At 39.9% G+C, this 26838-nt stretch overlaps 1 protein-coding gene across 3 annotated transcripts in view; it reads right to left on the bottom strand.

Annotated features, from left to right (window-relative positions):
* MYRIP (myosin VIIA and Rab interacting protein) overlaps positions 1 to 26838 on the bottom strand; it is a 354858-nt gene that overhangs the window by 289664 nt on the left and 38356 nt on the right. For all 3 annotated transcript variants that reach the window (XM_045798182.2, XM_045798184.2, XM_045798183.2), the window contains exon 2: positions 11537 to 11680. In XM_045798182.2, the coding sequence (XP_045654138.2) occupies positions 11537 to 11646 (110 nt within the window). In that variant the 5' untranslated portion in view covers positions 11647 to 11680. The remainder of the gene's footprint in view (positions 1 to 11536; positions 11681 to 26838) is intronic.

Raw genomic sequence — 26838 nt, 5'->3', positions numbered from 1 at the left:
CAGACTCTTCTGCAAGAGTTAAGGCACTTATTAAAATTGTAAACACCTCTCCCTCTCTCCCCCTGTCCTTTCATCCCTTTTACATTTGCCCAGGACAGTCCTGACATTAAGCCCATGATTTTGAAATAAATGAATCCAACAGCTTTGACTTAGTATATTTGGCCTTTTCATTATTAAGAAAAATTCCAATAACAGATAAAAAGGAGATTTTTTTTTTTTTAAATCTTGGGAGACCCCCTCTAGCTTTGAGATTGATACTCTATACCGTCTCCTTCCCATCCCCTTTTTGAGGTCCCCACACTAGCCTCCGCAGGTCCCAGGCTGTCTCCTGGCATCTCCCAGTTCTGACTCCTACTGGGCCTTCCCCCATTACAACGACACTCTCAAACACAGGTACATAAAATGTATGTGCTCTGGACTCTGTTCTTTCAGAGCTCGGCCAGGTGACTGGCGGGCTAATCTGATCTACCAACGCAGAGGAAGGAACTCCTGCTGTCCCCTCCCAGATGGCAGACCCATTAACTAGACAGGTTAATGCCGCAGTGTCGGTGTGGAATCTCAAGGGCTACAAAGGGCCAGTGCGCAGAAGACAGGGCAGAGGCACTCTGTGAACGCTCAGTTATTTCGTAAACTGTAGGGCACATCTATTCCAACTGAGGAAAGACAAGGCCGTCAGACTTCCAGCTTCATAGAAGGATATAACCAGGAGTATTTGTTAATTCATTAGATCAATTAAAGTGTCCCAACAAAAGACGCTGGGAACTAAGGCATTTTACTCTGCGAAAAAGAAACTTCTTGAAAAATTAAGTTCTTACAATAAAATTTTAATTTGCTTAAAATTAAAATGAATTTTGAATGAAGAAAGATCACTAACTCATTTTATTAAAAGCACTGTGTTCTTTCGTCTTAAAAAAACGGCGATTAAGCCTCAAAGGAGCGTCTGTATAACAGACGAGAAACAAACCATTTCCAGTTTGGGGAGATGCTTCGCTTCCCTGCAGTGGTTCGTCCACACGCCTGGCAGCTCTTACTTATTTCCTCACGACTCTTAGACCTGACTCCTGACTGTTGGGGGGTTGGAATGCTGCCCTCCCCACTGGTGGCAAAGCAGGTGCAGGTCCTGTCAGCAAGGGAGCAACTGAGACCACCAAGGCAGCAGGAAGCAGGTCTCCAGGGGAATCTGGTTCCTTTTCCTTAACACGGAGAAAGGGGGAGCAGCTTGCCTACTATCATCACCAAGCCTCTCACCAGGAAAAGCAGGCAGGAAGTGCTCTGCCTGTCTCACCCCCTCCCTCCTTTCCTTCCCCTGGCCTGGCCCAGCCTGGCCCCAGAGTCCGTGGTAGGCTTAAGTACACTGTCTGTTCAGCAAACCCGGACAATTAATGGCCAGTTGCAGTTACAGGAAACCACTTCATTACATCTAACCCCTGCTCCACCACAGACCAAGTCTACGAGAGCACCAGCAAACATTTGGAAGTTATCCACATGCTAACTAGCTTCTGGCAAGCATGTATTAAATGAGAAATTTTAAAGGCTGTGGCTATTTCATAAATGCTTGCAGGACTCCATGTGAATGTCAGAGTACTGTGCAATTAACAGTCACTTTTTAAAACCACTCTGTAAACGTGCCTGACAATATGAAATCATAGGGTATAAACTATGATTCTACTGTGCGTCTGGAGATCTTTCCATGGTATCTTCTACTACGTGAGGGGCCAGACGGCAGAAGAAGACCAGGAGCTCTGGCATCAGAAACCTCATGTCCTGGCCAGACTCTACCACTATCTGCCCATGCACACTCTAAGCCTGCTTCATCAGCTGCAAAGCCAAGGGTGGGGTATAATGAATCCTTGGGTCCCTTCGAGCTCCCAGAAACTATTAGTTAAAGCACTACTAGAGTATGTTGCTGTAACAAATGAACCCCAAGAACTCAGTGACTTCACCCAACGAAAGTTTCTTTCTTTGTCACATAAAGTCACCTTCTGGACATCAGAATCTCTGTTCCCTCAATGTCTCAGAGAGCAGGCTCTGTCCATCTGGTGATGCCATGTCTCAACTTGAGGCCTCCATGGTCCCCACAGCAGGCAGGGGGTAGGGAGGAATATCAGCTTTTAAGTGCCTTAGCCTGGCAGTGACACATACCTTTCTTCCCACAGACTACTGGCCAGACCTAGTTACATGGCCTTGACCTAACAGCAGGGGAGGCTGGCAAATGTGCAAGAACACATGAAATACGTGGTGAGCACTCGCTCTCTCCACCATACAGATGACATTTCATTTATTTATTTTACTAATTTAATCTGTTTATCTGAGCGGATATTAACAGAACATCACGATATGCTGCTACGTAACAGAAGAAACAGAAGTTCTTACAATTAAATATGCCAGAAACACCGAAAGGCAGATAGAGAGAAGGGAACACCCAGCCAAATGGCCAAAACTCAAGCAAGTGCAGTCCCTGAGTAGGGACGATGTGCGAGTTGGTGGCCGTGCCCTCCATGGGCTACCACGGGGAGACTGGCATGTGCAAATGGATGCCAGGCCTCCTGGATCTGAGTCACTCAGGAAGCGTGTGCAATACAACAAAGACAACAAGACTTGGCCATCCCCACCCCCAGCCATACTGCACTGTGGCGGTCTGTCTGCTAGTCTGCCAACAGCCGAGGAAGCTATATATAGCATTTCTTCCCTACTCACGGCCTCGCTCCTCCTCTAAGGCTTTACTGCTGCCATAAATAATGTCATCAAAATCCCGGCTGGCCCAAAACTTCCATGGGTGCCTGGTGCCAGGCTCAGAGCTGCTATACACACCACACTGATCCCAGCTGGTTTCCCACACTCCCACTGTCCCCAGAAACTCAAATTCTAAGAAATAAAGTGGTTGGGTAAGGCTTCTAGAACAGCATGGCCTTCAATGCAGCATGTATGTCTGGTTATTGTTTTCTACTCTATAAAGATTTTTTACGAGTTGTACAACTGAGGAAAGAAGGGAATAGAGAAACTTCTAGGGCTGATGATGAATCTCATTAGCCGCTATGGCACACCGTTGCAGACAGTGTCGAATATACTGAGTTTTTATATGAATTCATTCATTCTTCTCATTGAATCGCGTGTAGACACAATATACTTAGCCCTGTTTACTCGAAGAGACCAACACTAGAAGCAGAGAGGGCAATCAAGCCAGGGAAAATGTAGAAACCTGAAATCCATGAGAGGGTGTGTCTCTCAGTGGGCATCACTGATGCCTGGAATTAGGGAACCTGGGGATGAATCTAAGACAGCGAGAACAGGGTCCATGGCATGGGTTGCCTCCCCCCACCCCCAAGACTCTATCCACAGAGGTGAGGTGAAAGCAGGGCAGACTTTCCAGAAATGTCAACTTTCCTGAAGATAGATAGTGTTGATGTACAGCAATGACCCAGCCTCTCCGGGACTCATTTTGACCTCCAAGGCTCAGAGGCTGGGTAACAAGCCTAAGGGAAGAAGGGGTAGAAGGATTCACATCCACACTGTCTGACCAAGAGGGTGCTCTGAGTTCATGTCGCATGCTGGAGTGCTCTTCATCTCTGTACCCTCCCCAGGGGCCTCACGGCCCTGACTAGCAAATCCAGATGACAGACGAAGCAAACACTTAGCAGCCTCTCCTCCTTCCCAAGACTACTTCAAAATGACAGCAAAGAAAGAAAAGTGCAATTAATTTATAAAAGTAAAGAGAAAAGGAGGAGAACAATCAGCCACCTACGGATTTCAGTGAAGTTCTAAAAAAGGAGAGGGAGCACAGACAATATGTTCCATCATAATTACTTAAGGGCTGCTTATCGATTTTCAACATTAGCGTCAACTTCTGAACAAAACCGGAGAGGCTCAAATATGTTTGCAGAACAGCCTGTGAATGGTCTCAAGCTTGGACATGTAAGAGTAAAGGTACTGCGGGGACAGACGGGAGATAAAGAAAGCAGAAGGAGGGGTAGAGGGAAGGCAGGTGCACCGATATGCACATTTGCACGGTAAGAATCAAGAAGGGATAGCAAAAGTTGATGGAATGAGACTCAAAGATTTCTGTATATCGTTTAAGGCTGAAATATGACCACCAATAGAAAACCAAGTGAAAATTAATACAAGAAATATCAAGGAACAAATACAAGAAACATCAAGAAACAAAAGGCAATGGTAGTATAAGTAAGCAAAACCCCAATCATTCAGAACAGAGAATTGAAAAATGTCGAAAATTAATTCATTAGTTATGAAATAGCAACATAAGCATGCTCTTTAGGTCTATGGAGGTAATGCCAGGAAGACCAAGAACTAAGAACAAAACAATTCAACAGGGAGCAGAAGATATGTGCTTTTCATTATAAGGTCTTCTTTACCATTTTGATTTCTACTGTTTGCACGAAATCATCTGATAAAAAAGAAAAAGAATAAAATTAACCAAGTATAATGTGTCTTTTCTACACACATTTACCTGATTAGATTAGGTCCCTGGAGGTAGAAGTGGGAATCAACATGTCTTTTGTTTTCCAACATCTTCCATCCATAGCTCTAATGCTATGTGTGTCTTGGAGAAATGCAAGTGGCACTCACTCTCCTGAACTTGTAAATAAGGGCCCCTCCACTGTCTGGTACTGCACATCTACCATCCTCAGGCCCATCCAGTCCTCGGTCTTCCCTCAAACAGTCCCACTCTACATATAGGTTTAATGGGATTAAATGTGCTGGGAAAGCACATAATCTTACTGATACAGAGTCCACAGAATCACTTTATAAAGTAAAACCTAGGAGTGTGCGTACACACAGAAGCTGATGTATACATTCCAGCTGTGATGGGATTGGGGCGGGGGGAGTGGGGAACGGGACTCTTTTCGCCACTCACTGGGAGTCCTAGAAAAAATGGTAGCTATAACACTTCCCACAGTGCCCTTCTCCACTCACCTGCCATAACAATTATGCTGTCCCTTCTGCATTTGTTAAAATATCCCAGCCAATCTAAATACATGGTTTTTGGAGAGAAAAAGAACACTTAAGTTATGGATTTAAAAAATTTTTTTAATGAAGGGGGGGAAATCAGAGGGGGAGACGAGCTGTGAGAGACCATGGACTCTGGGAAACAAACCGATGGTTTCAGAGGGGAGGGGGATGGGGGGATGGGTTAGCATGGTGATGGGTATTAAGGAGGGCACGTAATGCAATGAGCACTTGGTGTTATATTGCAAACAATGAAGCATGGGACACTATATCAAAAACTAATGAAGTACTTTACGGTAACTTACACAACATAATAAAAAAATTTTTTTTAATAGAATTTGAAGGGAGAACAATGGAACAAATTGTGAAAAAAGACCTTCTTAGGGGAAAATTACAACACAACTAACCTCCAGGGGTGCCTGGGTAGCTCAATTGTTTGAACATCCGACTCTTGATTTCAGCTCAAGTCATCATCTCAGGGTCATGATATCAAGCCCCGTGTCGGGGTCTGCACTGAGTGTGGAGTCTGCTTGAGGTTCTCTCTCTCTGCCCCACCCCCCTCACTTGTACTCTCTCTCTCTCTAAAACAAAAGCAAAAACTGAGCTCCATCTCTAAGTCTGCCTTATAAGAACAAATCAGAACTATTCCCACAGACACCCAGTACCACTTGTCTTCTGATTTAAGTCAGAAGTCATGACAAAAGTAAGGGACTTTCAATTCAAAATGGTTAAATTAATGAGTGGACACTGTTTCCATTCTGATTTGAAGACATTCACTGTAAAAAGACTTTTTAAAAAAGACCATTGGATAAATTTGCTGGATATTAGAGGATAGTAAGGAATTATTAATTTTGTTAGCTGTTAAAATGCATTATGCTGTGTAAGAAAATGTCTTTTCTGAGATGCATGATGTAGTATTTTGAGGCAAAACAGCACGATGTGTGCAATTGGCTTTGGATGATGGTAGTTGCTATAACTGGTGTGGATACACAGTGTTTTTTGGTACTTTCTACTTGCGTATACCTCCCTAAGACCTAGCAATTCTACTTCTAAGTATTTGCTCAAGAGAAATGAAAACACAGTCCACGCAAAGACTTGGACAAGAATGGTTATAGCAGCTTTGTTTGGAACAGCTAAAAACTGGCCATGGTACAATTAACAACGGGAGAATGGGTCCACGAGCTGCGAGAGCAAGGAACATACACCATGGAGCACGGTGATATAAAGGAACGTTCAACTGTTGACGCACGCAACAACATGGATGAATCTCAAAGGCATCGTGCTGAGCCAAAACAGCCAGATCCTAAAGAGTACCTCCCATGTGACAGAAATCAAAACAGTCACTACCACTGAGGCATGGGGGCTGACTGGAGGCAGGGAGCTTTTGGAGATGATGGAAGTGTTCTGTATCTTTTGGGGAGTGTTGGTTACATTTGTGTATATATTTGTCCCACTTCAACTATACGTGTCAGCTCTGTGCATATGTGACCTTCATCTTAAAAAACAAAAATGTAATTATATACAAAAATATAATGATGGTTGGTTTGAGTTCTCCACTGAAAATGAAAAGCCACGCCTGACTCTATGTTCTGCACAACTCGAGCTGGCCCAAGGCAGTTTAACCTAGGAATAAACTGAGGAGAGAGGCATAACTTTCACTTAATATGTGCCATTATATTTGTTTAAGTCTGTCCAGAGCACCCTAAGTTATATGGGACTGCCCGGGTATGCCTGCAAGATCCCAAAGGCCCTGCAGAAGCCTGGGGCTCCTCCGGCTGAAGGCCTGTGAGCCAGCTGGTCTGCAAAGTCAGGCCAGAGTCTGTGACTCCCCAACCCTTCACGCCTTGGGAGAGGACACTGTTTGGGCACAGCAGACCGAGGTACCTGTGGGATGTCCTGAGAGAGCTATCTGGAAGACTTGTGTTCCCACTCTCCAGGGCAAACTCTACAGGCCTGAACTTAGGAGAGAGATCCTGGCTGGAGGTGCACACTGTCCATCCTACCTGCCCATTGCTCCAGTTCATGAGGATGCCGTCCTACCACCTCTCCATCATGGAAGGCTCCCCCAAATCATGGCGCTTCCACTACCTGCCTACATTTTCCTCCTATCTATGTCAGTTACTCCCATCTACCCTCATGTGTCTTTAACAAGTCATAAAGCACTTTTACACGCATCACTTATTTCAGTATTTACGACAACATAATGGACTAGATAGGGCAGGTGCCCTTAGTCCCATTTTACAGAGGAGCAAGTTATATTGAAGGATTAAGTGTGTTTCCAAAGGTTGGGGGCTCATGCTAAGACCCAAACTCACATTTTCAAACTCTAAAACCAGGCTCTCTTCACCATCTCTGGCTATCTCTTGGTTAAACAAAATCCTAACCACAAAAAAAGAAAGAGAAAAGAAAGGTAAGGAAAGGGAAAGCAAGGGAAGGGGGAGGGAGGGGATGGGGGAGTGGGTGGAGAGGAAGGAGAGAATAAAGGAGGGAAGGAAGGAGGGATGGGGGAGGGAAGAAGGAAGGGAGGGAGGCAGTTTTGAAAAGGTTTAATGTAATCTATAGAACTGAAAGAATTTGGGAAACAAAATCCTGGCTCTACCCCCAAAGAACTGTGCTATTCTGAGCAAGCCTTGCAACCTCTCTCTGCTCAGGTACTTCCATGTAACATGGAGATCCACCTTACAGGGACTCCTGTGAGGAGTCAATAAGATGAATTTGCAGAGTACCCAGGAAAGTGCCAGTTCACAGTGACTGCTTTACACCTTTTAGTTCTCCTTTCAATGACCTAATTATGCTGAGTTCTTCAGCCCCACTACTTCTCCTTATGTTCTGAGGACATTTAATTCACACTTCCACCACTTATGTACTTTATGTCCGTACACTTTATGTCCACCCTGAAGATCATCAGAAACAATGCATAACCTCTACACCCAACAGCTACCCTCACGAAAGCTCACCTGAGAAACTAGGTAAATAAAAAACAGCTAGTCAGGAGAAAAGACATGTAACTCAATTTAAAACTTTAAAATTAAAAATCCTCCATTCTGAGTCTTATGTTCATTAAAGCAAACATTAAAGAATTCAAAAATGCCTACTGTAACACAGCTTCCTAGACTCTCCCATGCACCGTAAACCCAAGCAATATGGAAAAGGTGAGGGAAATGTTTGATGAGTTCATTGGTTTTGAGGTGGTGTTGTCTCAACCTCTTCTTATCCAACAGTAAGGTCCTATGCCAAAATCATTCAGAGTTTGGTAGGCACCCATGGAGGCATGTCGACTGGGTCATGAGTACAGGGGCAGTAGTGATGGCTGTCTTCAGAGGAAAACCATCCACTCCCAGGACCAGAAGAGGTGCTGTGTCATTCCTCTTTAGGCACTGATGGCTTCAAGTATCATTCTTTCCCCAGCACATTCAGGTTCCCATGACATGCATTTGTGTGGAATTGCAGCAAAGCCACTGACTACTGGCTACTAAGGCCACATGACCTCAATAGAAAGATGGCACCCACCTTATCAAGATACTGCAGTGGCAACTTCACTGCATTTAAAACACTTCTCCCCAAACCAAGCATAAAGCAACTCTTCTACAGAGACCAGCATGTGACTCCAGTGGAGTTAAGACAAGTGTCCACAATCAGAAGACACTAAATAAGTTCGTGGCTTGCCAATATTTGAGTTTCCAGGAGATGAAGCATGATACACAGATGGTCTTAATGATTCCTATATTAAGACTGATTCTTCAAGCCACACATAAAGTTGGCCATATAGATTGACAGACAATCTACATTTATCCATCATCTGTTCCACAGATATTTAGGGCATATCTACTTTGGGCCAGCCCCAGTGCCTAGAGCTTGGGGCATAAAACTGAGGGAGACCTCGTTCTTGTTGTTGGTCCTGGTGAGGGGAGAAGCTGAATGATGCAGGAGAAACACACACTACTGTGCTGAAATTGGTCTCAATGCAAATTAGCGGCCACAAATTCCAAATAGTCTTAGTGTTGACTGGTATTACATGGCCCAGCTTTGCCTACTCTCCTGACCTTTGGTGACCATTTCCATTACAAAATTTTTATCTCTGGCTTGGATTTCCCACCTGAACTCTAGATGCAAATATACAAATGCCAACTTAGCATCTCTATTTGGATGTCTAAAAATGATCCCAAGTTGAAGGTGCTTAAGACAGGGCTCTCAGCTCCAGCTGCCTGCCAACTCTCTGCTTTTCTGTCTTCTCCACTCAGTGAAAGGCAATTTCATTTTCCCAGTCACTCAAGCCACAAACCTCACAGTCCTCCTTGACTCTCCCTCTTATGTTGCCTATCCCAATAAGGAAATGCAAATCTTAAAGGCTCTACCTTTGACATATATCCAGGATCTGACCACCACTCACCACCTCATTGCCCCTCCCCTGCTTTGAGAAAGCATGACCTTTCACCTGCACTGCTGCCTCCTGTCAGTTCCTTTGCTGCTTATCCTGCGTTTCTATGATGCTTTCCCCACGGAGCAGCCATAGTGACCCTATAAAGCAGATGTCAGGTCATGTCACTCCTGTGCTAAAAACTCTGTGATTCCTCAGCCTAGAGTAAGATTCAGGGCTTTCCCATAGAGTCAGTACTTACTACATGGTTTGGGCTCAGGCTATTGCTGAGACTTTGTTCTGTACTATGCTTCCCTGGCTCATTCCCTCCTAGCTCCTCAGAAAACATACAAGGTATGTCCTTGAGTCAGAAACGTGACATTTGTGGTTCCCTCTGCTGTGCCTTATGTCACCCTACATAGCAGCACAGCTCCCTCCCTCGCTTCTTTCAGATCTCTGCCCAAATGTCCTCAGAGAGGTCTTCCCTGAGCAGCCTATAGAAAAACAGCACCTGCACCCCACACCAGGTTCTGCCCCCCTCCCTGCTTTATTTTTCTTCTTGGCTCTCACCACTATCGAATATATATGTAAATACATTTTTATTTGTTCATTTCCCCTCTAGAGCAGCGCTATCCAATAGAAATATAAAGTGAGAAATATACATAATTCTGAATTTTCTAGTAGCCATACTAAAGAAAATAAAAAGAAACAGAGAAAATTACTTCTAATGTTTTTTGTTTAACCTCATATAGCCAAAACAGGAGCATTTCAAAGTGAAATCAATATAAAATTATTAATATGATATTATACCTTTCTTGGTACTAAATTTGAAATCTGGTGTGTCTATTACACTTACACTGCATCCCAATTCAGGCTCACCACATTTCAAGTGCTCGGTCGCCACCCATGAGTGGTGGCTATGGTATTCATCAGCTCAGCTCTGGAATATAAACTCCACAGCATAAAGAATGGTTTTGCTCACCATTTACCCAACTGCTTGAACAATGTCTGTCTGCAAGTCAATTAATTATTTAATTAACAGGGCTTTTTTGTCTTACATATCGAATACAAATAATACGAGAGACAAAGAAAATGTGGTAAAAATAAAGATAATTACACCACAGTACTTACAATCTAGTAAGGGAGGAAATACTGTAAAGAAACAGCAAGTCTGAGGTATCCCAAGGGAAAAGGAAAACAATCCACACCAATTTCAGGCTGAGTGGGAAAGGACCTGGCTGGGGCTCAGATGTGGCACAACCCTGGCTACTTGGAGGAGTGGAGGCAGAAGGTCATAAAGATTATGGCAATTCCCAGGATGACAGTGAAAAAAGCTAGACTCGGGGAAGGTCAGGGACAGATGGTGAGGAGGCAGAATCAACAGTGCCTGGCTCAGCCCTGTGTGGGGACCAAGTCAGGGGAGGAATTACAAAGACTGGGGTTTTGAGCTCAGTGGCTAAGGAAAAAGACGATACCATGAAAAACCCAGGCAATCCCAAGACAGATGAATGAGGACAGCTAATGATGACTTACCCTCTAGTTCCTACACACTAGACCAAACACATAACCTCATTTCGATCACTCTGACTTCTCCTACATTTAGACATTTCTACCCAACTGAGAAACAACAGTACTTCCTGGAACATTCCACAAGGAAATACCAACTGGAGAGTCAGAAGGGCTCCTCCCTGGGCTTGTTTCCTCCTCTATAAAATTAGGTGGATGGTGCTGGGCCAGGTGATCACACTCTGGTCCAGTGGGCCCTTTCCCTGTCCCAGGTCTTCCAAGCTCTTTTCCTGTACCACAGGAGCTGAGCTCTCTAGCAGAAGATTGTACAGGTTTGAGTCTAATTCTCTCAAGAATTGTTCACCTAACACTTTGGTTATTCTTCAGTAATATCTGCCAACAGGAAACTTAAAGCCAAGAGCAAGGTCAAAACAGCCACTGTCATCACATGCTTCCTACAGCTAAAAATGTAGAGGGTGAGCAGCCCAAAGAAAACCTTGATGGGGAATGTGAACAGTCACGTTTCTGAACTGACGTTATGGTGCCCACCGCTGAAGCTGGTGAACCTTTCTACAAAGGACAGGGCATTCTTCCTGTAAACATAAGTATGTGTACATAACATAAAGACTTCACACTTAGGGCTAGCAGCAAGAACGCTCTCGGAAAAGCTGTCTCACGGTACCCAGGAGGGCAACAGAAGCATCTCACCTTAGCCGTTCTTCCTCTTTTTTTCGAAGATTGAAGTCTCGCTGAACCACCTGGAGAACATGCTCTGTTTCATCATCGGTCAGACCAGACAGGTCCAGCTTCCTCCCCATGATTTAATACCAAGCACGGACGATGACACAAGACCTGAGAAATCAAGGAGAGACCACAAATTGAGGGCAAGAGGAAAGCTCTACAGGGACAAAAATCAACCCATTTTGTCATTAACACAGAATTAATACAGCTTGATCTAAGGTAGTATCTTGCTCTGCTCTCATATTCAGCAAACATTTACAGACAATTTTGGAGAGAGAAAGAGAGAAGGTCCCTGAGTACCTGCCAGTTTCATTCATCCCACCCAACCCTTAAGTTAGAAAAAAATACATAAATCACTTTTTTCAACACAAGGAAGCATACAAGAGGGCTAGTGTGGATTTCCACAAAATGCCAAAAGACAGGATCCAAAAATTCTAAATTTTTGTGACCTGAAGTTTTAAATTGTAAGTATTGTATGTAATTGCAAAATAAAATATATTATAATACTTTTTAAAATATCTTATATATACTATATTCCTTTAACTTTTCATCACATGGCTATAAAATATAAACTAGAAATCAATAAGCTCTCTTCTGCAAAAGGAAAAAACATAGTAAAATAATCTTATTTAGCCATTTTCTCAGCAGTAGAAAAGATGGTATTTCATAAGAACACCTTCCAGCAGTGCTTACCTAGAAATTATGGGAAACTATATTTTTAAAAGTCATTTTTAATGAATGGCTGCAACCTGGTATGAAATCAAAAACATAATTCCCCAAAATTGTCTAGAACTGAAGACCGTCATAAACATGAATGCAACCATCCTCAATAAAGTATTAGTGGAACCAATCCAGCAAGATTTCAAAAAGATTATTATATATAATGACCAAGTGGGTTTTATCTAAGCAATTCCAGGTTAGTTCAACACTCAAAAATCAACCAGTGCATTCGCCACATGAACAAATAAAATGGAAAAATTACATGATCATTTCAATGCCCATTCATGACAGAAGCCCTCTGAAAACTAAGACTATGAGGAAACTTCCTCCATTATATAAAGGGCATTTTCAGAAAAGAGAAAGAAAATCTGAACAAAATTAACATCATACTCAATGTTGAAAGAGGGCATTTGTTGTGATGAGCACTGGGTGTTGTATGTAAGTGATGAATTACTGAATTCTACTCCAAAAACCAATATTGCCCTGTATGTTAACTAACAATATTTAAATTAAAAAATAAATAAACTAGAGGTGCAGCAAGAATAATAGTAAAAAAAAAAAAGACTGAATGCTCTCCCTTAAGATCAGGAACGAGGCTTGAACATCTGCTCTCCCTATCTCTACTCATTATGGAATGTCTTTATCATAAAACTACATTAATCAGGGGCGCCTGGGTGGCACAGCGGTTGAGCGTCTGCCTTCGGCTCAGGGCGTGATCCCGGCGTATGGGATCGAGTCCCACATCAGGCTCTTCCGCTATGAGCCTGCTTCTTCCTCTCCCACTCCCCCTGCCTGTGTTCCCTCTCTCGCTGGCTGTCTCTATCTCTGTCGAATAAATAAATAAAATCTTAAAAAAAAAAAAAACTACATCAATCAAAACAGAGTGGTATTGCCATATAGATAGGTATATTAGTTTGCCAAGGCTGCTATAACAGCGTACCATAGACCAGGGGGCTTGAACACCGGAATTTAATTTTCTCACAGGTCTGGAGGCTAGAAGTCTGAGATCAAGGTATTGGCAGAGTTGGGTTCTTCTGAGGTCTCTCTCCTTGCCTTGGAGATGGCTGTCTCCTCCCTGTGTCTTCACGTGGTCTCCCCTCTGTACATGTCAATGTCTAAATTTCTTCTTATAGGGGCACCAGTCATACTGGATTATGGTCCACCTTAATAACCGCATTTTAACCTAACTGCCTCTTTAAATATCCTATCTCCAAATAGTCACAATTAGAGGTACAGGAGTTAAGACCTCAACATGAATTTTGGAGTGACACAACTCAGCCCAAACCTTTCACATTTTGGTTCCCCAAATTCATGTCCTTCTCACATGTAACACATATTCAGCCCATTCTAGCAACCACAAAAATCTTAGCCCATTCCAGCATCAACTCTGAGTACAAAATCTCCTCTAAATATCATCGTTAGATGATACTTAGGTACAGGCAAGACTTGAGCAATGATTCATCCTGAGGTAAAATTCTTTTCCAGCTGTGAACCTTGAAACCTGGCATGTTATCTGCTTCCAAAGGGCAATACATAGAAGAGGCACTGGATTGACACTCCCATTCTAGATGGGAGAAACTAGAAAGAAGAAGGGAGTCTTGGGTCTCAAGCGAGTCTGAACACAGAGCAGATTCCATTAGATTCTAAGGATCAAGAATAATTCTCTTCTTCTGTGCCCACCAAAGTGGCCCTACCTTCTGAGCCCACCAGGGTGGCTATCCCATCCCCTGGGCCCTGGGTGTAGCCACAGTAGCTTGGCCCTCTGTAACTGAGGAGGACAGAGTCCCACCCCGAAGGCCATGGTGCAACCCTGGGGACCTCCGAATTGCCTTCAAGATCATTCTTCCCCCTTCTTGAAGGATAACACATACGTGTAGCCAGATAGCTCAATTGGCCCGCCCTGTAGAATCTCAGAAGGCTACCAGCCTGCCTTCATTTCATCCTGTCTCTGTTTAGCCTAAACTGTCAGTGCTTCCACTGATAATAAATTCTCAAAAATTTTGTTGGCTTCCCATGCAATGCACAGAAGGCCGAGCCATCAAACAAGAGGGTCCTCTACAGCTCTTCCCTGCATAACCAAAGCTCTATTCCTGGTTTCTGCTGAAATGGCTGACTGGGTCCCTGAGTTGCACTCATAATCTCTGCAGCAAGTGGCTGTCTGGCCACACCCTTGATGTTCCCTCCAGACATACTTTCTCATGTTTTTGCAATATGGGTAGACTGAGAACTTTCCAGATCTTTACGTTCTAGCTCCTTTTGCTTAACAATCCTTCTTTAATTTCACTCTCTGCTCTTGCATTTTACTATAAGCAGCAAGGACAGACCAGGCCATGCTTCAACACTTGGCTTGGACGTCTCCTCAGCTAAATACCCAAGTTCATCACTTACAAATTCTACCTTCCATAAAACACTAGAACACAATTTGGCCAAATTCTCTCCCACTTTATAACAAGGACCCAATTCCTCCACTTCTAATAACATGTTCCCCATTTCTGTCTGAGACTTCACCAGAAGTACCTTTAACATTCATATTTCCTCCCCTGTTCTGCTCATGATGATAGCTTATTCCCTCAGACCATGGAAGCTCTCTCTCCAGCCTCCTCTCTTCTTCCCTAGCTGTCAGCATAATCACCTTTACCATCACATTGCCACCAATAGGCAACCTTGATTTTTTCTAGCATGAGCCTCCGGATGCTTCCGCTTCCGCCCATCAGCAGCTTCCAAAGCTGCCTGCACATGTTTACATAGAAATGGCAAATACACATATGAGAAGATGCTTAACTTCATCAGTAATTACAGAATTGCAAATCAAAACATTTTGCACCCATCAAAATAAAAAGTCTTTACCAAGTATTGGCGGGAGGTGGGACACCAGCAGCTTTCCTATAGTGCATACAAATTGGTGCGATTGCTATGTGACACGATTAAGTATCAGTTTCAAAGTTGATGATGCACATACCCTATGAACTGGCATTTCTGACACACCACGGTATATGCCTCCGATATAATCTTGCAAATATACACCAAAAGATAGGAATTTGGTTGGATCACATGAAATTTCCAAGTCTGTACCATTCTGATTTATACAAATGCCTATTTCATGTAGTTCAATCCAACAGAAGATATTACTAGCATTACATTCAAAAAAGCAAAAAGTAAAACAAATCAAATAAAACCTGGAAACTGGACATCCATAAGTGGGAGGAAGATAAACAGTGTATGTGTGTGTCGCATAATGGAGTTCCCTACTGCAGTGAAAAAGAACACCCTGCAGGTATACCCATCCACCTGGCTAATCTTCAAAACATAATGTTGAGACAGAAAAGCATGCCATATGTACACACATGCAGCATGCACACACTATAATCCTTTTTATAAAAAGTTCAAAAATGTAGAAAGCCAAAGCACCTATTTTTTAGGAATAAATTTGGTAAAACTATAAAAAGCAAGATGGGACCTCTGAGGGGGAGAGAGAATTTGCTTGTAGATAATCAAAGAGGCTTCACATTTTCACTGGAAAGACAGTAACTATTGTCTGTATAAGAAGGTACTACTTATTACTACTATTATTAAATAATTATTATCATATGATCAATATTATATTATTATTACTTATTGTTATTACTATTATTATTGTGAAAAGGTTCAAGTTATACACACTTTTGTCTGTAAGGTATCTTTCATAAGCATATAAAGTAGGCCAAACATTAAACAAAACTAATCTAATTTCATCATAATTAGAGAAAATATTTGAAATACTGTCCAAAGAATATGCTGAGAATTATAATAAAGATGATGAAAATGATTTTGATAAATAAGTCATGAAGATGGAAACTACAGCATACAGAATATAGTCAATAATATTTTAATATCATTGTGTGGTGACAGATGGTGATGACACTTGTCGTGGTGAGCACTGAGTAATGTATAGAAGTGTCAAATCGCTACATTGTACACCTTAAACTGATAACATTTTAGGTCAATTATACTTCAAAAATAAAAATGTTTAAATTGTTAAAAAATGATTTTGATTGATCTACCATTATTAATTGAACATTACTATGTTCCAGATGCTTTAGCATTTTCGTATATGTGTAATATATATATATATATATATATATATATATATATATATATATATATATATATATATATTACACACAGACATTGTGTGTGTCTGTGTGTGTGTATGTATTACACTTGATATTCTTAACTTCCACAAAATTCTACAGGCAACCACTGCCACTACTCACAGATGAGAAAGTGTGGACTCATAGTTATATGTTCTGTTACACGTCACTTAACAAATGACAGCTGAAGTCTGACGGTGTCTCGATCTGGCTCAGACTCCATATCTTTACTCCATACATAGGCCTTCCTGTGAGATGCAGAGGGAAACTCTGGACCTCAGGTTTTCACACTTGGGGTCCAGAGTTCCCTACCCTCTCCTTTTAGCATGTGACAGGTAAGAACAGGAACTCTCACTACTTGGTTGCTATTCAGACAAACATGACTTGCCCTTTTAATTTCCAAATAATGACAATAAACACAGAGAACAGACAAGTTTCCATTATTAAAAGTCTTCTGTTAAATTATTTAAAACCTCAGGCCTGGATGATGCAAACCAAACTCAAGATTTAACCAACAAATCACAAGAGGAATCCCAACTATATTTTTCAATATTTTTTCGTGCCAGTTATGCTATTTGTCAAAAGTAAACCTGTGGTTTACTTTGCCCATGTGATGTTGGGGGTGGGGGTGGGGAGAAAGTCTAGTACACCTGCTGGTCTGCAAAAGTAAATTAGAAGTAAGGCTCCACTCTTAGGCTGCAAGGCAAAGGGGAAACTCCATAAGCTGCCATCTTCAAGTATCTCAGTGAGGAGGAAGAAACAAATCAGAGGGCACAGGGAAAATGCAGACTGATTTTTTCCTTCAAAACACCCCATTAAAGGTGATAATGGCACTTTGGAGTTTCCCCAAGGTGATGTATCTGTCCCCTTCACTTCACTTCAGTTCACTGGCTTTTGGTTTCTGAGAGTTCTAAATGAGCTTCTAAGATGCCCAGTTAGTGAAAGACAGAAGTGGTGGCTTTGACCATCTCAAATCTAAAAAGAATGATCACGGCTCAAAAGGGATAAATGGTTTCTGTAAAGATATAAATAAAGTAGCTCTAAATGGACAAAGCAGAGAACAATGAGAAAACCTTTTGGGGAAATGAGGAAAGCATCTTCCTTTTCTACAGTAAACACAATTAGATTTCCCGTGCAACAACAGAAATAGCATCTCAGAGCTGGAGAAGCCTCACGTCCATGAATCATAGGTCACTTAGGTATGACGCCTTCATTTATAGATGAGAGAGGGTAAGCACAGAACAGGAAGAGGTTTCACCAAGATACAAAGCTGGTTCAGAAGCAGCTGGCTTCCAGAACAATGCTTTCCCTCCTGGATCTCTCTGGATTATACCCAACAAAGATGGCAGCAGAGAGAATACAATATTGTATTTACACATACTTTTGGTGAACTACATGCTGTATTTTTCATCTGATTTCTTCCCTTATTAGGTCACAAAATTCTTTTCTTTTAATACACTTTATATTCCATTGTGTGGCTGTACCACAACTTAACCAACCATACTTCCATACTTTCTGTTTATTCCCAATATTTTTCTATCATAAACAACACTAAGATGAACATCTTTGTACATATATACTTGTACATTCTTGAAGAAAATTCTTAGATTGAAACAGCTGGGTCAATGTTTAGGCACATGTGATAATTACTGCCAGATTGCCATGAAAACATTTACTCTTGTCTTCCTTCTACTGGGATATATGAGTGCTTGTGTTCCTCAAATCTTATTAAATAAAAATGGGAGGTTGTTATAATTAGCAGGGTTTTGGTTACTAGTGACATGGAATATTTCATTACACTGTTTTGAACATCGATACTTGCAGAACTGCCTTTTCTCATGAGAGTTGTAATTTTATCTTTCAGAGAATTTTATATATTTCTTAGTATCTTAAAAGGATGCTTCGTATATTAAAATAATCATCTGTCCTGTTTTTCCCCAGATTGTCACTTGCCTTTTAATTGTATTCATCTTGCGTTTTGCTATGTGAATTTGCTTGATTTATGCAGTAAAAGGTTGGGTGTTGTTTTTGTTATCATTAAGTCTCTGTAAGCTTCCACCTAGTCTCAATTCCTTTATGAAAATACCTAATACTGTAAAGATGGCAGATCTTCCCCAAATTTACTAATACATTAAAAAATGGTCAATAAAAATTCATTGGAATTTTTACTCCTATCTTGGTAAAAAGGTTTCAAAGTTCATCTGGAGACATAAATGGATAATGTTAGCCAGACGATCATGAAAAGGAACAATAATGAGAGGTGATTTGCAATCCCAGGTTTTAAGGTGTGTTACTGGCATGAGATCAGCTGGTAGGTCAGCAGCTCAGGACGGGTCAGGACAGACAGTCCCAAGAAAGACCCATATGTGTCTCTGTGTCTGTCTATCTATCTATCTATCTATCTATCTATCTATCTATCTATCTATTCATGGGTCATCTAAGATAGATAGATTGGTCAATAAATAGTTGGGACAGTTGCCCAATCACATCAAGTTTGTGAGCTTTCTAAGGACATTTGTTAGTAAGTTAAAGAAAGTGAAGTGACAAAAAGAAATGAAGAGCAAAATAGAAAATGTATTGCTGAGATGAAAAAGCATTTGGTGTATAGCGGCACTATTAATAATAGAAACAAACTAGGAGCTACGCAAATACTGTTCAATAGAAGACTAAATTGTGGTATATTCACCAGTGGACTACTTAGTAACAAGCATGAGTAAACTCAACTACATATAACAGTATGACTGAATTTCATGAATAATCTGCGAACAAAATAAGCTAGACACAGTACATAGTGATGATTCCAATTATACGAAGTTCAAAATCAGCAAAACTATTCTGTAGTATTAGAAGCAGGAGAGTGGGCATCATTAGGGGGGAAAATAGTGGCTTGAAAAGGCAAGGCTGGGGAACTGGTAATGCTGTTTCCTGATCCGAGTGCTAGTTACACAGATGTGTTCAAATTGTGAAAATCCACCGAAGTATACAGTTTTGATTTGTGTATTCTTCTATGTATGACATAGTTCAATAAAAAGTTCTAAATACACTATGAATAGAAAATCCTTTGTAAACAGGTAAACTAGAAATACACTGAAAGATAATCACAAGAAATATTACCATTGGTTACCTCTGAGTGGTAAAATTTCATATAATGCAACTTTTTAAAAATTTGCTTTTGCACGTTTTTCCCTTCTACAATAAACACTGTTTGAATAATTAAACAAACATCATCAAGGATATGTATGAGGATATTCTCCTCAATGCTATTTACAATAGCAAATTTGTTTAAGCAACTGAAATGTCTAATGATAGATTGTTGGTTAAATTTGCTATGATATATCTCTGAGATAGGATACTAACGTGCTATAAAAATGGCATATTTTAAAGATATGATATATTACTGACATGAAAATATAATATACTTTTATTTATCATATTGTATAAATACAATATAAAAATGACATAATACTGACAGGGAAAAATATTCACAACATATTTATGAATGAAAACTACAGACTGAAAAACAATGTTAAATGATCTCAATTGTTTTTTCTTAAAAAAATGTGTGTGAATTCCACTGAAAAGAATAAAATGATAAATAATATGACAAAAGTTCACAGTTGTTATTTCTGGGTGACTGGATTTCTTATAAATTTTAGGTATTTTTTATGATTTTCCTTATTTATGCCTTCCAACTTTCCCACAGTGAACATGGATTACTTTCTTAATGAAAAATAAATGTTATTTTGAACAATAACAAAAGCCAGTAATAACTTTCCAGAGTAACTCAAGATTATAATATAATAAGTGTTCTTGACATTACAAGAGGATCACAATTACTAAAATGTCAAAGCAGAAGCCTGATGTTATCATATTCTAGGAAAGAGCCTGAAAACGGATCACTACTCAATTATATTTGATTTCACATCAGTTTATAGCTGCAGAGACTCTAAAACAAGAAGAGTTACAATACCAATTGCTAAATAATCCCATTTTATGTCAAGGTTGTGAAATAATGCCTAGTGGATACTATATTAACGGCAGCTGATAAACAACTAATATCAATTCAAGTTCTTATTATGCTCCAAGAATCAAAGAATATTTATATTTTGGGACTTGGAAAACCTTCAAAACCTTGAGGATGACTAAAGGATAACTGGAAAATGTAGTATAATTAATGCAAAAATGGGTAAATCCTTCTAATCTCAGTAGGCCAAAAAAAAAAAGAAAACAGTTTAGCCTGAGGCCATCTGTAAACAAAATACAATTCACAAAATTCAGAGAACAGAAAACCCACCTATAATAGAGTTGGGGTCTTAGTTATGAAACCATGCAACCCATTCAAGACTGAACTGTGTTTTAATTCTGCGCTTGGTCAAACTTGATTATAGCAGCTTAGATAGGAACCAAAACAAACGCTCATCATACTCAGCTTCCATTGGAAGGTTTACCATGGGACAAAAAATAGCAGTGTGCTCACATGTATTTATCCAACTTTCACAGGATGTTATGGGAGAGGTATTTGAATGCAAGCATTAGAGAAAAAGTGACCTATGTCAGCCACCCTGGAAAGCAAAGCAGAAGGTAGGTTGTAGCAAAGTGGTAGGTGCCTGACAGCAGTTGTTCATGAGTGATTTTCTTTATATTTTCAAAGTTCTCTACAGCTATAAATAGCTCATAACTTTAAAGTTAGAGGACCCCAAAAAGGTAGAATTATCTATTCTATTACTGGCTAGTATAACAAACATGAGGGAGGACCTCGACACTTCTATAGGAAACTAGTTAGTACAAACCTTGCAAATGAAAAAAAAGGAACTCCAAAGATACTAAGTACATACATAATGGAAAGTTCATCATAAAAGGTCACTGTCTATACAAGTGACATTCTAGAAAGATACCTAGAACAGAAAGGTCAAGGACGGTTGAACAAGAGCTTTACAAACCCACTGTGTGTGTGTGTGTGTGTGTGATCATGAACCTAATAGAGAGAGAAAAGTAAAAAGATTAACCTGCAATGTCCAAATTCCTAAAGGTAATAAAAGGTAAATACCGCTGGGGCTTCCCTCTTCAACCATGGTTAGATGTTGACTAGAACTGAAAAGAAATTTCTCATTCCTCCAAAAAAAATCTAAATGTTAGGACTCTCATTTAAGGCACTTGCTATCAAGGGAAAGAAAAAAAAAAAAAAACAACTTCACCTGAGAAGAAAGAAAACAACACATACATGAGATGTACTTTTCACTGTTTCTATTCTTTGGAGCAAGTGGTACTTGGGCTATACTTGGGTTCACTGACCTTCATTACTTCACCTTCATGAGCTTATCCCTGCTATGACAGCCTGCTTCTCTAAGACTCATCCTTTACCTATAGATAGGAACAGCCCAGAGCAGGCATGGGTACACCACTGGGTCACAGGTGATTGGACCAGGTATAGCAGAATGCTATTAACATTCAGCTAGGGTATGTTGATCTTGGTGGCCTCCTACAATCCCACCTGAAAATGCCACCAAGTGACTTTTAAAATAAAGATGTATTATTGAGCTTTTTGCAACAAAATCTAGGCTGACTTCTAGTTTGAACTTAGTATGTGAAATTCAACATTTCCCTCTTGTCATTCTGGAAATCATTCAAAAAGCAACAAGGAAAAAGAGAAACAAAATGTAAATTTCATTTTAAGTAAGCCAGGAGACAATTAAAACTACAGAGACCAAATGTAAGCAGAAAGGCATCTAAATAGAGGAAGAGAAGATAAAAGGTTGCAAAGAGAGCTTCCTGCAGCTGCACGTCTCAGACAGTGCCAGTGAAACGACCCTTCTCAAAAGCAAAGGACACAAACTGAGATGCCAACTCTTGCTTGAAACAGGAGAGGAAGACTAGCTGGCTCAATGAGCTTGTGTAGACCCAGTGTTTTCTTTGTTTGTTTCTTCCCCCCAAAAGAAATGGCAACAATATACAAGGAATATATACAGAGAACACATATTTCCTGGAAGCAGTCTTCCTTTTGCACAGTAGAAAAAAGACAAACTTTTCATTACCAAAAAATAAAAGAGTCAAATCAAAACAGAAAGTCCTCCTTTCTTCATTGGCTTTGGTGAAATAAAGGCCAGTTATAAAAAAAAAAAAAAAAAAAAAAAAAAATTCCAGCTAGCCTGGACTACATCCCCAATCTCTATAAACCTTCCACAATAACTATTAAGGAAAAATTAAACTCCTTTGATGATGAATAATAAAAAGAAAAAAAATCAGGAACTATATGGAAAAACTAGAAGATAAAAATAATGAGCAAGAAAGGCAAGTAACAAGTGAAGATCTCTCATTGTAAGACACTTGATGAAGCAATGGAGTGACCAAATACTTTTAAGAAATTAAAAACTTAATGATAAAAGCACACCCATGAATGAAGAAACAGGAAAAAAATATCAAAGTAAAAAGAAATGATAAAATGTGAATTGACAGGGCTTGGGAAAGAACTGGGCGAAAATAACAACCATTGCAGAAATTATGCCAAGAAGGTATGCCAGGTAGCTGAGAAACTAGTGAAACAAAGTGAGAGACATGATGGGGGAAAGATACGAGAAAGTGGACCAAAGTAAAACAGAAGCAGAGTTAGAAAGATTGAGGAGAATATTGCAGATATGGAAGAAAAATAGAAGAGACCCCCAAAGGAAGGAAATAGAAATACTGGAACAAATACATAAGCAATTCCTGAAAATTTTGAGACTACACTGGGTCCCCAGGAAAATTGATCTTTTAAATTAAAAAAAAAATTTTTTTTTAATTTTTTTTTTATTTTTTTATTTTTTATTTTTTTTTTTAGAGAGGAAGAAAGAGGAGGAGGAGGGACAGAGGGACAGGGAGAGAGAGAATCTCAAGCAGACTCCCTGCTGAGTGCAGAGCCTGATGCAGGGCTCGATCTCATCACCCTGAGATCATGACCTGAGCTGAATTCAAGAGTTGGACACTTAACTAACTGAGCTACCCAGGTGCCCCCAAACTTTTTAATTTATTTAAGCTACAAAAATAATTAACATAAGCATATCTCACACACCACCAGAATAATTCCAAAATGCATAACTAACTTAAAGTTAAAAAAATGAAATCATAAAGGTAATAAAAGAAAACAGGAGAAAATTCTTTCATAATCTCAGAGTGAGAAAAGCATTCCTAAATATGACACAAAATTCAGAAGCCATTGAAAATAATGGATAAATTCAACATAAAATTTGAAATGTCTCCATAATAAAGAACCAAAACATTATGAGCAAAGTTAAGTGACAAAGAGAAAAAAACTGCAACCTACATCAAAGACAAAAAGATAATTTCCCTCAATATAAAAACTTTGACAAGTGGATAAGAAAAAAAGAGCAAAAATTAATAGAAAAGTGGAAAAAGGAAGTAATAAAAATCAGAAGAAATAGAGTGTACAGAAAGAACTATAAATCACTCATAGACCTATCAAACACATAAAAAGCAAATACAAATTAAAAGACATTTTTTTCATCTATCAGATTTGCAAAGAGTCAAAAGCTTAGTATCACAGGGTGCTGGTAAGTCTGCGAGGAAATGGGGACTCTTACACATTGCTGTTAGGATTGTAAATGTACCATCTCTATAGAGGGCAACTTGCCAATATCTATCAATATTATAGGTAGGTAGGTAGGTAGAAAGATAGACAGATAGATAGATATCCTTTCATTCAGGAATTCCACCTCTAAGAACTTATCCTACAGAGATAATACATATATATTTATGCAAAATGACATATTTAGAAAGATCATTAGAGAACTAAATGAAAAATAATGATGGATAGCCATACAATGGAAAACTATGCATCTGGTAGGAAAAAATGGAGAAACTTTATGAACTGATGTAGAAAATTCTTCAAATATAGGGGTAAATACAGGGTGCAAAATGATAGGTACAAAAAGCAAGGTGCAGAACAGTAGGTATACTATTCCATTATTTGTATAAAAAGAGAAGAAGGAAATACATGTTTCTAATGTATATATGTGTGCATGTATTTGCTTGTATATAAATAGCTCTGGAGAAATTCATAGGAAAAAGCCAATAGCATGAGTTACATAAAGAGAAGGGTAACTGTGGTCAGTGGTGTGAAGCATACTTTTAATGCATTTGAAATTTTGAAAGATTTAAATGTATTGTGTATTTGATATTTTAAATTTAAATTTTATATGTGTATATATATATGTATATATATGTGTGTGTGTGTGTATATACATATATTCCATTTTAAAAGAGAGAAGCTGATCAAGTTATCCCCAAGCATAAATTCCTTTCATCATTCCGTACATCTCTGGGGATGAACTTCAGAGGACTGGCTTAACACCAAGTCCCTTGAAGACCTCATCCTAACTTGCTCTGTCTCTGGGCTTGACTTTAACCTTCCTTCTGGGTCTCTATGAACCAACCACACTGAGTTACTTATCAGAACACATCCTGCTCTCTCTTGCCCCTACCCTTAAACATGGTCTTCTTGTGTTATTGTCCCATAGGTCCTTGAAGAACTGCTTTTTTTTTTTTTTTTGGTCTGTTTTCTGTCTATCAGATTGGGCAAATTCTATTGATCTGTCCTCATGTTCACATCTCCACTACAGTTTTTTGTTCATCCAGCAAGTTTTTTTTTTCTTTCCATTGTTACATTTTTCAGTTCTGTAATTTTTTTTCTTTCTTTCGTATAACTCTGTCATTTCCTATTTTTCATTTGTTTCAGGTGGATTTGTAATTGTTTACTGAAGCATTTTTATAATGGTTGCTTTAAAATTCTTGTCAGATTTATTTCCAACAGCTGATTCATCTCCATATTAGTAACAGTTAATTGTCTTCTCTCATTCAAATTGTAATATCCCAGTTCTTGGTATGATGAGTGTTCTTCATTTGTATCCTAGACATTTGGCTATTATGTTAGGAGACTCTGGGTCCTATTTAGTTATTTTGTTGTAACAGACAGTCCTCTGTTTAGTTTTATTTAGCACAAGGTCCTGTCCTACTTTTTTAGACTAAAGGTCCAATGACAATTTAATTTTCATAGGCTTCAAAAATCCACGTGGCTTATCTAGTGTCACTGAGGCTCACACTAGTCCCTGTTGTGTTGCATAAGGGGGTGTACTGTGTTCCCCTAGACCACAATGCCAGGTGCCTCTCAGTAGGGTAAGGAAGACTCCACCTATGGAACTAAAGAGGCTTCCAGGGCTACGCTGCCTCGTATGGCAGGATTCTTCTCAATATGTCAAGGTGGGGAGAAAGGTATCAGCCCCATGGGGATGATGAGGCTTTCTAAGATGGGCACTTGTGTGGGCACTGGTGTGGTGAGATACCCCCAGCCTGTGGTGATACAGAGTGCTTCTCAACCCAGGTTGCTGCTCAGTGATGAGGAGGTCTCAGATCCAGCAGGGGAGGAGGGCACTTGCCATGTCCACTTGATCCTCTACTAATTCCAAATTCCCAATTTCCACTTGATCCCCAGTCCCTACTTGGCTCCCAATTAATTCCCCTTGTGGGTGGTGCCATGTTCACTGGCTGTTGTTGCAGGACTCCTGTTCAATCTGGGGAAGGAACGAGCCTACCAATATATTGGAGTACAGGAAACACTGTGCCTGTTTCATCTTCTGCTACTGATTCAGGTATCCTAAGATGCCCTGCCACTACATTGTTTCTCCAGTCCTGGGGTCCCCAAATAGTTTGCTTTTGCTTCTCTCCCTTCAGAATTCTCCTCTGGTTGTTGTATTGGCTAGGGTTCTCCAGAGAAACAGAATCAACAGGAAAGAGAGAAGAGGGACAGAGAGATTTATTTTAAGGAACTGGGTCTTGCAATGGCAGAGGCCTGGCGATTCCAAGATATGATGGGGGAGTCTGACAGGCTGGAGATTGAGGGAAGAGTTATAGTTTGAATCCAAAAGCAGTCTTCTGGTAGAATTTCTTCTTGCTTGAGGTGGAGGGGTGAGGGTGTCAGTCTTTATTCTATTAAGGCCTTCAACTGATTGGATGAGGTCTACCCACACTATGGAGAGTGATCTACTTCACTCAAATTCCACGTATTTAAATGTCACTCACATCCAAAGAAACATACTCACAGAAACATCAAAATAACATTTGACCAAATATCTGAGCACACTGGCTCAGCCAAATTGATACATAAAATTAGCCATCACAATTGTGTTTTGTTTTATAATTATGTGCCATTTTATAGAAAGTTTGTGAAGAAATCTTGGATCTGTAGCCCTCATACACTTCCATCAGTTTTGCAAATTTCTCAGGCATTTCTCTTCTAATAATATTTCTTTCTTTTCTTCTTTTTCTTTCTGGTAACTATAATCACATGTTTCAGAATTTCTCAGGCATTTTCTCTTCTAATAATATTTCTTTTCTTCATTTTCTTTCTGGTGACTATAACCACATGTTTCA

This window comes from Ursus americanus, chromosome 20 (assembly GCF_024610735.1).
Source record: "Ursus americanus isolate L20-20 chromosome 20, mUrsAme1.1.p, whole genome shotgun sequence".
Lineage (NCBI taxonomy): Eukaryota > Metazoa > Chordata > Mammalia > Carnivora > Ursidae > Ursus > Ursus americanus.
The sequence above is the reverse complement of the archived record's forward strand: the minus strand, read 5'-3'. Positions and strand labels throughout refer to the sequence as shown.